The 17,901-nt window shown below is 38.8% G+C and overlaps 1 protein-coding gene across 1 annotated transcript in view; it reads left to right on the top strand.

The window, feature by feature from the left end:
* LOC134531093 (inactive pancreatic lipase-related protein 1-like) overlaps positions 1-17,901 on the top strand; it is a 68,339-nt gene that overhangs the window by 23,406 nt on the left and 27,032 nt on the right. Inside the window, exon 6 of the mRNA XM_063366631.1 lies at positions 2,758-2,901. Within this exon, the coding sequence (XP_063222701.1) occupies positions 2,758-2,901 (144 nt within the window). The remainder of the gene's footprint in view (positions 1-2,757; positions 2,902-17,901) is intronic.

The raw sequence follows: 17,901 nt of genomic DNA, 5'->3' as shown, positions 1-17,901 counted from the left end.
CTCAATATGAATACAAGCTGGAACTTACATGCATGGATACCGATAGCTTCATATATCAAATAGCAACTTACGAATTCTATAATGAATAACAGTTTAAGCATGCTCTACTACAACACTTTGACATGAGCAGCTACCCTACAAACCATGCTCTGCACACTCCCACAAATTCTAAAGTTACAGGTAAGTTTAAGGACGAGTGCTGTGGTCGCCTCATGGTAAAGGTTGGTCGGCTTGAGGGCTAAACTATACGCCCTAAAGTGCGTTAATGATGTAACTAAGAAGCTAATGGTCTGTAGAAGTTTGTCATTAAGAAGATAATTATTTTTGGAGACTACCTGTGCACACTTTGTCGCGAGTCATCCTTATGTATGCAGGTCCGATTCATTTGTTCATACCATCATGAAGTTTATTCAGAGTGCTCCAATGGCACTGTTGTGAACGGATGGTAAGAGAGTTGTGCTCAATGATGGTACATACACACTGCCCCGTGACGATACTGGATAATGGGCTTGCTACATGCTATGCATTTCAGCGATGGTTTCCTTTTCCCTACTTATCCTAATATATGTGCACATTCAATGTGCAAATTTTCTTCTTTATAATAATTTTTGTAAATATATTCTTTTTCGGCTTCGCAGGATAACACAGCCTGCTTTTTTGTTTTGGGTAATGTAATTAGATGGAGTAAAATAATTAAATTCCTTAACTTTATTCTACTGATGCTAACTTGCTGTTTGTTGCCAGGCCCGAGAACAATGTGGATCGAGAGCAGAAGCCCACTTTGTTAGAATAAATAAAAGGTTTTTGTAATGCGAAGATGTGGTGGTGTGCCTGCTACAACCTATCGAGACAACAAGATTGTTACAGATGGTGGACCCCCAACGGACACCATTATCATTGAATCCTCCTCATCACGCCGAATATTTTGATACCTTACTCGACACATCGCGCCCATCACTCCTCTCCTCAACCCTAACGCCATCCAAGATGGCGACTCCCAGCGACAGCATTATCATTTAACCCCACTCTTCACCCTAATTATCTTAATACCCCACTTGCCACCATCCTATATGCCTATGACATAGGTTTAATGAGAGAGTAAGAGAAAATTTCAAAATGATGACCGGTCGTAGATGTCCTTACCGTCAAAACCCCCTCCCTCGCCACAATTCGTTTAAATATTCTCTCTCCATACCCTTCCCCCTTACCACGATATGACTATATTATAAGTGGAATAAGAAATCAGGATTATTTGGAATCTAAGATGGTGGTTGGTGAGCGGGACGCTCGGTGGTAATGACCGTAATGGGAAGCGCAACATTCAGGAGTGGGGTGCTTGAATGTGTTGGCTGCGGGCGAATACCTTCCCTGACTCACCCCCTTCCCATTCTTGCCTGCCTCCCTTGACTAATTAGCATATTGCCATGCCTCCACTCTTTAGCGCCTGTGCTCGAACCTCCGTTTTTCTACTACTATTGTCATGATCTATATTTATTTAGCTAGTTTAGAAAACAATTTTAGTTTCATTGAAGCCATGAGTCAACTTGTCGAGAGACCGCTCTCTCGCGATACTCGCCACTCTTTTCAAGTTGTCTGAGCTAGAGAGAAAAAGAAGGGGAAAGAGAGAGTCTTATGATATGTGTATAAAATAGATCCGAGCGCACTATTCCTAAAGCGGTGTCGGTTTACCATATTGGATGACCTTCGCCTTTACTTTTGACCTTGTACATTTTTCATTTTACCCAAACTATTCAAAATTTGCCTATATTTACCTTTTCCCATTCAAATTGATTCTTTACATGGAAATTATCCCTATTTTACAAAAAATTCTGCCAGATCATCAAAAAAATAAAAAAAGTGTCCATAATCCTTACAGCGTAATGGCTACAGTCTTCTTTTTAGCAGACAGAGTTTTCTTTACAGCAGTTAACTGAACCATAAATTTTTTTTCAAAAATTGTAAAAAACTTAAAATACCTTTAATTTGAAGACCGTCTTCTTTATTAGAGATTATTCATGCCACCAATTTTAATATCAGAAATAAAAAAAATATTATTATTCTTTAACTAAAACAGAAATCGCACTTACTTTAATGACTTTTGTTTTATTGGTTCAAATGCAACGAGTGCAAATACATCAATGGCTAATTTGTTTGATAAGGTTTTTAAGTTTATAAGGTTTTTAATGTCGGGCACTCGTTTGCACGAGCATTCACCGCCGAGGCCGTATCTTAAGAGAGAGAATGCTCTTCGCGAGAACATTCTTGCGAACTTAACGGTCTTGCAGGCCATTGTCAGATGTTTCGGGGCGGAGTTTTCTCTTACCTCTTCTTCTTGCTGCTTGGGTGTCGACTCGGTGCTCATCCGGATATAACCACGACTCCTGCCGCACGAGCTAGATGCGTCCGCGGTCACTGACCCTCCAACATTATTTCGGTGAAGTGCAGGGGCGAAGCCAGGGGGAGGGGGTTTAGGGGTTCAAACCCCCCGCAACCAACTCATTAATTAATTTCTTATTAATCATTCAAACAAATTTCATATTAAAATTAATAATTTTTTTACCATTGCAATATTTAAATTTAATTACTGAAAACTGCTAAAATAGCACTATTTTACACCTTAAAATCCAAATTTTCCCGGGGGAGGATCCCCCGCTTTAATACGTGGGGGGGGGCATGCTTCTTAACACCCCCCATACACAAATCCTGGCTACGCCACTGGTGGAGTGCCGCTTGAGTGTTTGTGTCGTGATGTCGCAGCTTTGGACCCGTCGGACGCGGGGTTCGAGAACTTCTCCGGCGCGGTGCAGCTGCACGAGGGCGACGCGAGGCTGGTGGAGGTTGTGCACACGTCCATCGCCCCCGCACTGCCGCCGCTGGGCGCGGGCAGCAGCCCCCCGGCCGGTGAGCACACGGCCCTTCCACTTCATCACTTGTTACAACGAATACTTCAATACATTTACTTAAGAACAAAGTATTGAAACAATTAAATAAAAACCACAGTATAAAATGTTCTGTTTTCTTTTCTCAAGCCAAATCATTGCTTAAATTTGTGTGCGTAAACTTTGGAGTCCTAAAATTCCACTTTCCCCCGGGATTTTAGTGCGACAATAAAATTTCTTTAAAAAATTAACTATAAAGAAAACTTACCATGAAAAAGATAAAACGGTTAAACCGGACCCCCTCCTCTACAAAATCCTGGCTACGGCCTTGATGTGCGTTGGTTAACAAATACTATCCCAGCAGACACACATGTTTGTTAAAATTATTAAACCTAAAATGTAATCAAGTGACGCAGAATATAATATTCCGAAGACAGTCCAAACGGATGCCGGGATGTTACCTTCCTTGCTAAAGGCTTGGGTCTTACCTGGTCCCATTGTTCTCTTGTATGTAAAGAGACAGTTGCAGGGAACATTTTGTTTTATTGGTATTTATGTATTCATATCAGGAAATTTATTTGCCTGATGTTTACCTAAAAATTAAAAATAAAGTTATATATACATATATAATATATACATATATACATATATACACACAAAACCTAAAAAAAAACATTTTCAATGTTAAGTATTTTATTTCCGCCATTAATTTAATTATGTCATTTATATGCAAAATTCACTAGTTTCACAATCATAAATTTATTTAAATAATTTTACTCTGTCCATCAAAATAATTTTACATCTAATTTAGTATCTATAATTATAATTTTGTTGTTTTATAGATTTAATCAACTTCAAGTTTATTTCAATTATTATGATCTCGGAATAGTAATTTAATGTTGTGAATTAATATTTCCTTGTAAAACACAATTAAAATTAATGATAATAATTTTTTTAAAGAAATTACGAAACATAATGAAAAGTTTAATGAGGTAAATAAAGGTAAATAGTTATTTAACATAAAAATCATACAAATATATTTATAGAAATGCTAGTACTTGTAAAATTGTTTTAGAAACAATTCCTACATTAAAATTAAGATACAGCACACGTATATTTATAAAATAAATTTTATTGTTTCACACAATCTGTGTTGCTTTTCACGTAAATGAGATTACTGAATATTATTACAATTCGAGGAAAGTTTAACATATTAATTAAATAATAATCGGCTAGGTGCTAAATATTTTTAAATATAAAATAAATAAATAAGTTTTATTTGGAGGTGCCAGATTTGTGAGGAAAATGCGGTACTGTATGTCAATTTTTGCTATTATATAAACCAGGGTAATTTTAAATAGTCACTCTGCTTAAAGTCTCGAATAATCTTGTTTACTGAATTTTAGTTGCCTAATTTTTTAGTAAACTTTTCTTATAATCATTGTTATTTTTATGATTTCTTAATTCTTTCGTCTTTGAATACATTAATGAATAATATGTGGCTGGAAAAAGTTAATATTTTAATATGGTATCAAGGCGAGTTTGTTTAAGTGTACTCTTTTTTTTAAATTCATGCTATGGATTTTTATCTAAGAAAACCACGAAAAATATTGACCCACTTTTTCGTTTCTTTTATATTATTACTATAAATTTTTCTTAAAGTAGTGTGTAATATCCGATACTGGCACATGGTCCATTGTGTGGATTGTGTCATGACCGACCGCACTGACATCATGGTGCGGTGGCCATCTTTGATGACCTTGACCATTGACCCTTACCTTGACACCGGCGGCCATTTTGGATTTGGCAACTTGAATAGAATCCCTTTTTCTCTAATGGTTCACTTTTAGCTATGGCCAACATCTTGATTCCTAATCCGAGGAGTCTAAATGTCTTCAGGTAGTTCCATAATAGGCAACGGACTTCACCTTGACATTTTTTCGAGTGTCGTCTAAAATTGTCAATGTGTGTGAACAAAACATGGCACTTATTGCAGGGAAACTTGCTACGAGAAGGATTCTTCATGAATTTACTCCTCTTGCATCTTTGCACGACATGGGCAAATCCAATCGACATATCACAGTAGCTGCACGGATGTCTAGTCGTCGAAGACGAACATTTCATGCTCGCACCGGATGCTGATGTTACTGCCGTAGTACCAATCCCTGCTGTTCTGTTAATCCCCTCGTGGCATTGCTTTTAAAGCGAAACCTTTACTTTCTGTCGCATAACAAGGCCTTTGCATGTCTTGAAGTGTGTTTTCAAATTATCAATTCTTGTATTTTGTTTGCGCACTTTTTACAGCAAAAAATTTAGCAAGAAAGATTTTTAGCACATTCTCTCTTCTCGTGTGATGATCATTACTGTTCTTCGAAAAAGTCTTGTCTCAGTACCAACACTGATGCTGGGAAGACGCCGATGCACCTTCAGTGGACATCATTGAAGTATCCTTTGCTGGCGAAACGTCTTTCGTCGAGTTTTCCTCTGCATCCAACACTGCAGACATTAAAGTCTCTTCTGCTAGTGGAACCATGCAGTCTCCTCTAGTGTAATTCTTGACGATGATACACAGTCCATTGGGTTAATGTAGACTGAAAGTCCTGTCGTCTGGAATTCGCTTATATATCTGAGAACACTGGAATAATAGGTATGTCAAAACAAGAAACATTTACATTAATACCCAAGTCAAAATAAAATTAAAAAAAGGAAGGACATTTGGAATCAAATTCCACAAGAAAGAAGCTCAATTGGAAGCACGTTTGGAAGCACATTAGACCATAAGGGACGCACTTTCAACATAAAGGAAGAACATTAGGAAGCACATTGGATAAAAAGTAAGCACATTCTACAAAAAAAAAAAAGCATTTTGGGAAGCACACACTATAAATAGGAAGCACATTCGTAACCACATTTAACAAAAAGGAAGCATGTTTGGAAGCACATTAAAAATGGAAGAACAATTATCGAAAAAGACTCACATTTAGAAGAAATCTTATTTAGGTAGCAATCGATTCCATCAGCAGGAATACGATCTTAAAGAGAGATACCATCTCATCATAGGAATAAGATCACATCAGAGGAATACGTACTCATCAGAGGGATACGATCTCATCAGAGGGATACTATCTCATCAGAGGTATACTTTCACATAGGATATGATCTCATCAAGGGTATATGATTACATCAGACGGATTACATCTCATCAGGAGGCATACGATCACATCAGAGGGATACGATCTCATCAGAGGTATATGATCTCATTGATAGGATATGATCACATCAGTAGGATACGATACCATCAGTAAGATACGATACTACAGTTTTGGCTATGCGCATTCAATGAACAGGGTGTACATTTACACGAACATTCAACTCAGTGGATCCGATCCTATCAGTAGGATATGATCGTTAATATACAGTAGGCTCCAAATGCTCCAAATGTCTTTGACTACAACAGTATTTAGCTCCAAATGCTCCAATTACTTTTGACTACAAGACTACAAGGATGCATGGCCACAAGGCTAAATGCCTTCGAGGCTAAATTGCTTCGAAGCTAAATGGCTACGAGTCTACAAGTAAACAAGGCTCCGACTGGCTAAAACAGTTCAATTCAACAGCCTGGCTAAATTTATCTCATGCAAAAGAACTGGTGGCAATTAGCCCTGATTCTTGCCAACAGATGATCGCACATATTGTATGGAAGTAAATATTATTTATTTTTTATGTGGGATGTTGGATGCTCACTTGCGGTAGCAAGCAAAGGAGGGCTTATCTAGACCTCAAAGGGAAGGGAAATCATCTTGCATAATTGTGTTTTTCAGTTTTTATATCACAAAGTAATTATTTAAGTAATGAATCTTTTTTTGTCTAAATTTCAACTGATAAAAAAATTTCTGTAAGTTCAGTTTTTGTTTTAAAAATGCACTAATTAAAAGAAATTCCAAAGAAAATTGCTTGTCTCATCACGAAAAAAAATAATGCAAGGATTGTATTCTCAGGAATAAATATAAAAACTTGTAGAATATCAGCCGAAGTCTTGCCAGGAATGACCAGAAACAAGTAAATCAACAGAATTCTCACCAGTAATGACCAGAAGCAAATATTTTGTCAGGAATTATCAGAAGCTCTCGGAGAAAACCAACATACATCATTCTAAAACAAGCTCAGTGAATCACAAAAATTACACAAAAAATTACAAAATCATTCTGGCTTGTGCTATAATTATATTCTTGCTAAACAAAGCAGAAGTTCACAAGCTTACAGAGACTCGTATGCGCACAAACACATAAGCAGATGGGCAGCAACCGATTGCGATGACGCCTGGACATGAAACTAAACTCCAAACTGTGCTCGGTGCTTTAAAGTAAACGATAATAAGTTGAACGGACTGAAATCTGCATTTCATGGAATTTTGAAAGTCTGTTATTATCTAAATACATTCAGTTAGTCAAAATATTACTGTACTTTTCTTGATGATATGAAGCAGAACATTATCAGTCAGCTTACCGATGAAGTATGAACGCATGGCCCATTAAAATATTAACTGGTGGCTGGACTGTGTAAATGGTTAACAGTAAACCGTTCGCAGACCAAGTGAAGAAATGTACCTTCAAGACTACGAATACTTTCATGTAAAGATCTCACGATGAAAAGTAGTCAGTTAAACACAGAATTGAGAATCGGGAATGTCTGTCGGGAAGAGGAATACTAGGTCAGTAAATGATCTGACTGGTCTCTGTCTTCAGTAAACCGATTGCAGCTGAGAATTAGTTAGTTCAAGCCAATGCAGAAATAAAATTTTGTTAGGTTGCTAACTTTCATAAGTGTTCATGTAGTTGAATAAAATTTAAGTTTTTTGTTGTAATTTTGTTGTTTTTTTCTCGAACCTGTAACTTTTGTTGTAATTTCATAAATTTTATTTGTTTGCATTGACCAAGGATTGGACTGAGAACTGGAATCGATCGAGTCAATCAGTAAATTAATATGAGAGTTTCTTTATGGTGACAAAGACGGCCGACAAGATGGCGGATGTGAAGGTCATAAATAATTACTGCACCATAGCGGGTAAAAATTAAACATATGGCAACAGCATACTCTAACAGATGGCCACCATGACGTTGTACTGGCTGATGTAATGTATTCCTTGGCATTAGTTGTGATGAGTCGTTCTACCGGCGGATTCAGTGGAGAAAGGATCCGTCGCCATTTTCTTGCCCTGCCCGGTTAAAACCCAGTACTTTTTTATAAATTTTTAATCGAAAATGTAATAAAGCTATATTTTTATAAAATTTTATTTTTAAAAATGATGGATTTTCAAGGTGAAGGCCGTAATGAAAAGTGCAACCTTGTTGTTATAATTACCAAAATTCCAGAATTGTGTTTTTATTAAAATTTAATTAATTAGAAGTTATAAATTTCCCCCCGGTTTTTTAGCATAAATAATACGGATTTTCAGGATAGCGAGATTAAAGCAACATAAGGGAGTGGAGAATTTGACTCCGAAATTATGGAAAATTCTAGAATCTAAAATGGCTGTTTCTAGGATAATGATCGAAAATAGACGCCGGGGTCAAGGTTAAGTCAATGGTCAAATTTAAGGTCATCCAAGATGGCCGCTGTGACCTTAGAGTTGTCGGTCATTGACCTCATCCACAATCCACACCCTGGACCCTGTGCCAGTGTGCATCATTGAAAATTTTACGAATGCGTGTTGAAGAAAAAATGAGTTTAAATATTTCAAGCCCATGGTAGTCTACGATATAAAATTCGTTTTCAAATAGCTATAACAGAGGTGCCCCCCCCCCCCCCCAAACACTATGACACCCCCCTCCACCCCAACCTAATGATGTGCCCCCCCCCCCCCCCCCGAAATTTTTAAGCCATTTTCTCAATTATTTACTCAATTATTTTATAATATTATACTTTTTTAGTATTATATTATATCACATTTTGCATTAATTAAAACTGATTTTCTAATAATAATAATAATAATAATTTTGGTCATATCAGGTAATATTTCCATCCTGAACCGTCAGATGCCAAACAGCTTTTGTTGAGGAAAGTGTGGGGTTGCCAATTTTATTTACAAGATCCCTTTCAATTATCAAAGCACCAGAAACGTATTTTCACATTAGAAGCTATAATTATGTAAATAATATATATATTTTTCTCTTCTTTTAACCACCCCCCCCCCCCCCCCTGAAATTTTAATGACGCAGTCTGCGTCGTTACCCCCCCCTTGTGGGCACCCCTGGCTATAACATTTATTAAACCTTCTCTCGGATTTAAAGGATGAAAAGATTATATGTTTGTGTTTTTTTTGGTGTCTGTTGTCTGTGTCGTGAGTAGATATATATAGTTCATCCTGGTGCACCGGTGGGTGGTGGGGGATTAAGGGATTATGTCACTTCCTTCGACCATGCACACACGAAAAAGTGTCCCGTTACGTTTATCAGCCATGTACGCACGAAAAAATGTCCCGTTACAGTAGTTGGAAATGGGGGGTTCAAGACCAGGCGGAGGATCGAGGATCCGACCCTGAACTTTGACATTGACCTTGAACCGAGTCCTTGACCTTTGACCTTGACCTTTGACCTTGACCTTTGACCTTGAACCTTGACCTTTAACCTTGACCTTGAAATTTGACCTTGACCTTGAAATTTGACCCTGACATTGAAATTCGACCCTTACCTTTAGCCTTGCAACCCTCGATGTTGCCAACCTGATGATGTCATCTAATCCGTATGCTAATCCATATGCTAACCTAACCTAACCTAACATAATCCATATGCTAATCTATGCTAACCTAACCTAACCTAACCTAACCTAATCCATATGCTAATCTATGCGATGTCGCTAGTATCGCGCGCCAAATTCAAAAATTAGTTGCCAGAGGCGCCGCCATCTTGGTTCTCAAGTTGGCTGGTAGATGGCGCCACCGTCGCCATATTTTAGTTCATACAATCGATACCAGATGACGCCACCATCGCCATCTTTAGTTCCTAGTGTTGCTACCAGAGTGTGCCACCGTCGCCATCTTTAATTCTTAAAGTTACTGCCGGATGGCGCCAAGTGTTATGTAGTCAGTCTAGACAAGTCGGGATAAGTTTGGAACCTGTAGCCATATTATTATTATTATTTATTAATGTATGTTTATTAAATATGATAGAGTATTTATAAAATATTGGTGTTGTGTAGAGTCTCTCTCTCTTCTTCTCGTAGTGGCGGAAGACATCTCGAAGGTAGTGTTAGAATTTATGTATTAAAGCAATCACTCTAGCTGAGGAGACTAATAACTTATAGTTACAATTCAATAATAGCGGCAATTAAATGTTTTGAAATTAAAGCAAACAACGTAAATGTTAAACACATATTTATTTAAATTTTATTACAAACAGCAAGGGGTTAGAACAATCGATGATTTAAAAGAAGTAAATAACGAGTAATAAAATCACATAATATTCACACACTACACATCATAGTGACAAAGGCAACATTAACTCGAGACCCAATTTTACATAGTAGTATGGGTGGTCGAATAGCCAGAATTTAAGTAGCTGAACATTACAATGGGCGCAATGGAATTTGCCATACAGTTTTATACATTTATCCAGGCGGTTTCCATAAGTCTTTAAAAGTTTGTTGAAGCTAGGACAGTTTCTTTCATTATGTAAATCAACAATGTTGGCACTGCACAGTTCACTAAAGATACTTTTCTGTTTGTCTCCTAGGACGTATACTACATCTTCTTCAGGGTTGACGATGTCACATAACACTGATGAGATTTGGTCAAAGCTCACTTCACCTTCGTTCCACGAGAGTCCATGCACTTCATAAGTCAGTTTACGATTCTCGCTTTGCGACAGCCTGTCTAGTTCGGACCAGTCACATGGCGGTTTGAATATGTATTCATAGGTCCTCAATACATCACCGTCCTCGATGAACATTGCTGCAAGTTGCTTAACCACATACCCCTTTTGTGATGTGAGGCACTGAATGTTGCAGAGAAATAATGACATTTTTTTGCCAGTACTCACGATAACTGATGTGTGAAGCTGTGCTAGCTCTGCAAGGCTGATGCTAGTTCTACAGGTATAACTGCAAGGCTGCAGTGCTGATGTTGTCTCTAGGATGCTAAATGTCAGACTGGTTGTAACAACCTTTGGTGTCGTAGTACACACAAATTTACAATTCGTCTTCATCACTATCCCCCAAGCCACTATCCGTTCCTTCATCCACATCTTCGTTCACCTCTTGCGCTTCCTTTGCGGCCTCGATGCAGGTCATAACAGCATGATATAAATAGGTAATAAATACCTCTTCCTCAGGGAACTCAGTGAGAATGTTGAGGGTGGAGGATGTAAGGTGGTAATGTATATCATTAAAGTCCATACCTATGTAGCGACGTACTACATCCATTAAAAATTCCCGAACATCGTCCATCGTAACACTGTTTAAATTACAATCGCAAACACTCTCCGCGTAAACACTGGTGGAAGCCATGATGATGAGAGCGTGGTTAGAAGCAGACTACCACGTTAGCGGAGCGATGCTGTGAGGCCCCAGAACTCGCTCGAAATAACCTGCACAACACATTCCAAAAACATGACGTAGCCTATGGTTGACGGCACAAACACCCTGAGTGGCTCTGCGTGTTTCCTCCTGCCCGAACACGCGCTGCTGTGAAAGCCTCTTCCCGAGCACAGACGTCACTCCCGCAGCAGACAAAACAGGCGTATGCTACAGGAGCTAGAACAATTGAATAGCCAAATATATATTTAGACTACCCAACTTCATAAATGACATGAGATAATTCCTGTGCGATAATCATACTTTAAATGTTGTAATGTATGTATAAACAATAATCATGACTAAGTACTTGAAAAAAAAATGTAAGTGAGGTGTTATTCACCTTTAGCGCTTCTCGATTTCTGTATCTGCTACCCACGAATTAAATTGAGACGGGAAACCCCACCATTTCACAAAAGACCAACCATTTCTTCATTTGAGAACTTTCTCCACCAAATATGTGTCCGGATACATCGTAGGCTGGATCTCTTCAGCATAGAAGCCACCACGAATAGGCTTGTGGTCCAAGTCTTCGAGGTAGTAGGTCCTGGGTTCCGATTCACGAACGTGTGTCACACGGAAAAGTTCAGAACTCCAATTCGCCGTGAAACCTTTCTCAAAGACACCTTTCTGCTTGGAGATTCTCACAATGTCACCAACATTAGCTTTATGCTTGCGTGTATCTTTCTTCGTGTTGGTGAATACAGTCCCAAGCAGACGATCATCCTTTACATCTTTAGGCTTCATTTTCGTGGTAGAATGCACTGTGGAATTATATTCACTTATAAGTTTCGACAAAAGATCCAACCATTTGTAATTACCATTAACTGTGAACTGACGCCTCATCTTGGTGCGCAATGTTCTGTTAAACCTTTCTACTACAGAAGCTTTAACATTACTAAATGTGGAGTAGTGATTGATACCATGGTTTTTCATCAAAACCTTGAAGGCTGCATTGTAAAATTCCTTGCCAAGATCTGTCTGTAGGTGTGACGGTATGCGCCCATCACGCAGAATGTCTGCCATAGCCTTGGTTACATCGGCTGCATTCTTCGATTGTACAGGTCTGGCCCAGGCAAACTTGCTATACACATCGATGACTGTTAGCATGTACTTGAAGCCCTTGTTTATTCGTGAATATGGAATCATCTCAACAAGGTCTGCCTGAAATAAATCATTAAGACCATACACTATAACCTTACGACGTTTGTAGTTCCGTCTTGCAGGAGCATGAAGCTCTCGGGCAATCCCAGCTTTACTCATGATATGTAACCTGCTTCACGCAGTTCTTCCAGAATAGAGAGTATTTCGTTATCGTGACCACTATGTCCGGCAGATTGTGAAGCCAGTAACAAGCGAAGTCGAGAAACTAACTCGTTTGGATCATCCCAGTAAATATAGTCTCTTTTGCGCTTCAAATCAAATGTTTTTTGCACTAGTCCACTACCTTTCTGCTGCGACCCGATACCTCCAAACATGTGGTATATAATGCCGAATTTTGGATGTTCCAATGTCTTATACTGTCCAGTAAAAGCATTATTATTTTTAAAATATCCATTCGTGATTTCAAGTAAATGTCTATACTGTTTTAAGGCCATGTCGGAGTATACAGATGGATCTCGTGTGAATAGTAGTTCGTATAAGCCAGTTGCAGCCCGAAAAACTTCATCATTCACACGTACCTCACTTTTGGGGAGAAAGAATATTTCTGAATTACCTATAAACCATCTGTTTTTGCGACGATATACTCCATATATGACATTATTTACTCTAGGGTTAAAATTACTTAGATATGTTTGTGCTTCATCGGTATTGGATTCATCTGATGTAGTAGGTTCAGAATTCTGATGTTTCCGATACCATAGATTCAGTGGTAAATCATCATCGCTGCTACTAGATGTAGCCTTAGGTTGAGGGTTTTTAAAAGTAGATTGTAAGGGTTCTTGTTTCACAATGGGTGTAGGTGCTACCTTTTCAAGTCGGGAAGTAATTGGTTGAAAAATAGCTTCATTGATTTCATTACGCTCTAGGCGAGCCCGTTTTGCTAATAAATATTTAGCACGTACATTCTTAATGACGTGGTCTAGCTTATCTGCCTCGAGCGACATAACTGAAGACAAACAAGATAACTGAAGTCTTATATAGCTCTAAACCTGAACCGATAAATGTTAGATCGATCGCACTTGTGTACCCAGATTTACATCCTACGATTTCTAAGGCCTAGTACGGGGAACGGTTTAGGAGTCGCAGGCTTCGGTAGAGCTATTGGTTTAGGAGCAGCAGGCTTCGAACCTGTATTGATGAGTGAAAGTAATTTATGTATATCATTCTTCATGCTATCGACAGTGCGAGCCATTTGTGTAAACCGCTGAGTGTTATCTATGCTACTTACACTTATTGTCTGGAAAGCATCTGTTAAGTTTGATGTTAGCACATCTTTAACACTAGTCAAAATCGATTCACGCAACTTTCCTTCAAATGAAAAGAGCTTATTTTCCAACACCGAAGTAAACATGTCACTTAATTTTATTAGCATTTCAGAAAGATTTTTATTCAGTTGATCCACAGAGTGCTGCTTATTCGTTTCCATAGTATGCAAGTAGTTGGTAAGCTCTAATTGTACACTTCTCATGTTAGTGAGTGAGCTATTGAGTCCAGTAAACCATTGCTTCAACTCATCCGAAATGGTTCTTAAGGCATGAGTAATCAATCCGGAAATACCGTCAACATAGTTTTTATTAACAGCATCATCAGGATCTTTAGGTGTAGCCACGCGTTTCAAACGTTTACCATCCGCACTGCATTGTCCATCATATGTAGGAATCAAACACGACTCATACTGACGTTTAAGACTCCCACCACCAAACTTGGAGACGCTATTGTTCATTCTTCAATGATGCACAACTATGAAGTGGTCGAAACCGCAACGATATCGTCCTTTAAGTAGGGGACTGTCCTTTACAATCACCAGAAACCCATGCTCATGTTTCCAGCATAATGAGCACATATCTTTAAAAATATTAAATGTCATGTCTGTGTTTACATGATCATCATAAGCGTGACGTAAATTAAGTTCGTCCATGCGGAAAAGTACTATAAAATTCGCGTTATCGCGGAGCAAATGTTTGGGTATACAGCTATATGTCTGACACAGGTATATGCAGTCTACCTTGGCATGTCTGCCCATGGAAAAGTACTCTTTAATTATGCCTTGCTTCTCGCATGCAACATCGTCGAAAATAATCACTGAATTAGGCTTCGCTTCGTCAGGGGGCACCACATTGGTATTATCGTTAAATGGAAAATACTCCACTCCTTCCACCGAGCGTAGAACATTGGCTAAGCGCAAGTACTTTGGCTGTTGTAGTGATTTCGAGTATAGGTACACGTTTTCGAACCGAAGACCGTTTGGTTCCTCTAGTAAACTCAGTAGTACACACGTTTTTCCGCAGTTGGATGGGCCTGCGATTATGCATCGAACAGTTGAGGGTAATAAAGACACATGTCGCGAATCACAAGCATCTACTTCATCATCATTAGTGATGCATACTGGTAACGACTCGCTCTGTGCTACGAGCTCCATGACACTGAGTGTAAACCTATAAAACAGGCATACTTATAAAGAATACTATCAGTTCGTTGTTATGACTCGAGCAAGAAGGAAGGTACAGAAAGGTGGAGGGTTAATAAATTCTGTTATTAACAAGCTACCAATTGAACTACACCTGCCAGGATATCAATACTGTGGTCTAGGGACGAAATTATCGAAACGACTAGCACGTGGTGACTCAGGCATAAATTCTCTAGACAAAGCATGCAAGCAGCATGATATTAGCTATTCGCAAAGCAATAATCTAAGTGACAGACACATAGCAGATGGTATATTAGCAGACACAGCTGCGCAAATTGCAAAGAATTCAGGGACGAAATTCGGGGAGAAAGTTGCGGCTTGGGGTGTAAATAAAATCATGCGTGTTAAACGTAAACTTGGATCGGGCATAAGACACAAACCTATGAAGAAAAAACAGAATAGGAAAGCACCCATAAAGAAGGGTGGACTGTTGCCCTTTATTTTCCCAGCATTGGCTGCGCTAGGTAGTTTGATTGGTGGAGCTGCAGGCATAGCCAAATCTGTTAACACTGCTAAGAACCAGGTGAAATTGCTAAGTCAAAATGCTCAGCATAATGCTAAAATGCAGGCACTAGCACACATTTCAAAAAACGGGTCCGGCCTCTTCTTGCAACCTTACCCAGTGATGGGAGGAGGAGGAAGGCAGAAACCAAGAAGCAAGAAGAAGGGAAACAAGAAACAATAATAAATAACTTACCGAAACGACCTCTTACCAATGTAGACTTAAAGATAGCAAAAAAAAATTAAAAATTCCCTACTTTAGAGATGTGTTTATAAGGAACAACCTACCAAGAAAACCATGGCATAACGAATGTGCTATTATTAATTTAGATTCCTCTGAAGGCCCTGGAAGTCATTGGGTTTCCTTTAGCAAGAAGGGTCTCAATGTTACATATTACGATAGTTTTGGAGATTTACCTCCACCCCTGGAACTAAGACAATATTTGAATCCATCAAATATAACCTACAACTATACTAGGCAGCAGAGAATAAACTCATGGAACTGTGGTCATTTATGCATACAGTTTCTGCTCTCTGTATATTAGAAACACAAGTGAGAGTTTAGGCTCACAGTTCAAAAACGAGGGAAAGTGGCACCACATAGAGAGACGTAATCGTATAACCTGAAATGTCGATCACGTTAATACTAACGGGAAACAGTTCGGAACTATGTTCCACACACTTTCCTCCATTGGAACTTAGTGGTGGAGAGTGGGAAATGGCTCTTGTCGACTTTCACAGCTATAATAGCATTCCTAATGTACATGAAACAAACCATTATTTTCGTTATATCTTAAAGGGTGAAGAGCAGTCCCACGAGCTGATTCTACCAACAGGTAGTTATGAAATTGCGGACATTGAGATGTATGTGAAACAAAAGCTACCAGCTAACATCATCTTCACACTAAGAGGCAACCCCAACACACTACAGTGTGCAATGTATAGTGATGCAGCAATAGATTTTCGTGCAAATGATACTCTACGAAGCATGCTTGGCTTTGAAGCTAGAATCTACAAGGAAGGAATAGTACATGAATCAACACTGGCTGTGAATATCCTTCCAGTGAACGTCATACGTATTACAACCAATATCGTCGGCAACAGTTTTCTCAACGGAAAGGTAAACAGCACCCTACATGAGTTTGCCCCACTTGTACCACCCGGATATAAAATAACGGAACTACCAAAAAGTCTCATTTATACTCCAGTCACCGTCAAGAGAATACAGGAACTGATTGTGCGGGTTGTTGACCAGGACGGTTACCTAATTAACTTTCGAAACGAACAAATCACTTTACGTCTACATCTGAGGAAATATGGGCGTGAAATACTTTAATCTGTATAAAGGTAGGGGAGTGACGTAACCTAGAGTCAGTGGATCACGAGACCTCAAGCGACTAACACGTGTAAACGTACGCTTACTTAAGAATTTGGGGTATAAAGTTAATTAAAATGGTCGATAGTATTTTAGAAATTGAACAGCCGATACAATACGATGATGACATTACCAAAAGTGAATACCATTCTTATAGGCCATTCCTACATGGTCCCTATGAAGCAAGCTCTGAGGTAAGAATTTCAATACAAAATGCTGATATCTACACTCTAATCTCCAAGAGCATTCTACGCATACGTGGCACTTTCACCAAGGCAGATGGTACAGCACCGGATAATGCAAAAATTATAAACAATGGAATAATGCATATGATGAGTCGGATAGCATATGAGCTGAATGGTGTTCAGATTGATGAGTGTCGAGATGTGGGGACTGTATCTACCGTGAAAAATTACTTGTCACGCACAAGTGATGAAAATGGACTTAGTGAAATGTCAGGGTGGAGTCTCGAAGAGAACTACAGCCTTCCTGTTACTGCAGCTGGACAGTTTGAGATTTGTGTGCCACTAAACCATCTGCTCGGATTCGCAGAAGACTATAAGCATATTATCATAAATGCAAAGCAAGAGCTAGTGATAGTATTGGCAAATACATTTACTAATGCCATTGTAGATGTAAGTGTCCAACCACAACAAGTGTCACTAACTCTAAATAGCTTCGAATGGCTTGTTCCACATATCACTGTTTCACCACCCCAAAGAACACGGCTTCTTCGACTGGTGGAGAAGGGAAAAAATATCGACCTAGCTTTTAGATCGTGGAGCATAGAATCATATCCTAGTTTACCACATGCTCAAACAATTTCTTGGAATGTGAAATCGAGTTTTTCCACAGAGAAGCCACGGTATATAATCGTAGCATTTCAAACTGCTAGACATAACACCATTAATGCTGATAAATCGAGATTTGATCACTGCGACGTAAAG

This window comes from Bacillus rossius, chromosome 3 (assembly GCF_032445375.1).
Source record: "Bacillus rossius redtenbacheri isolate Brsri chromosome 3, Brsri_v3, whole genome shotgun sequence".
Taxonomy (NCBI): Eukaryota; Metazoa; Arthropoda; class Insecta; order Phasmatodea; family Bacillidae; genus Bacillus; species Bacillus rossius.
Note: the sequence above shows the minus strand (reverse complement) of the source record. Positions and strands in the feature narration are given on the sequence as shown.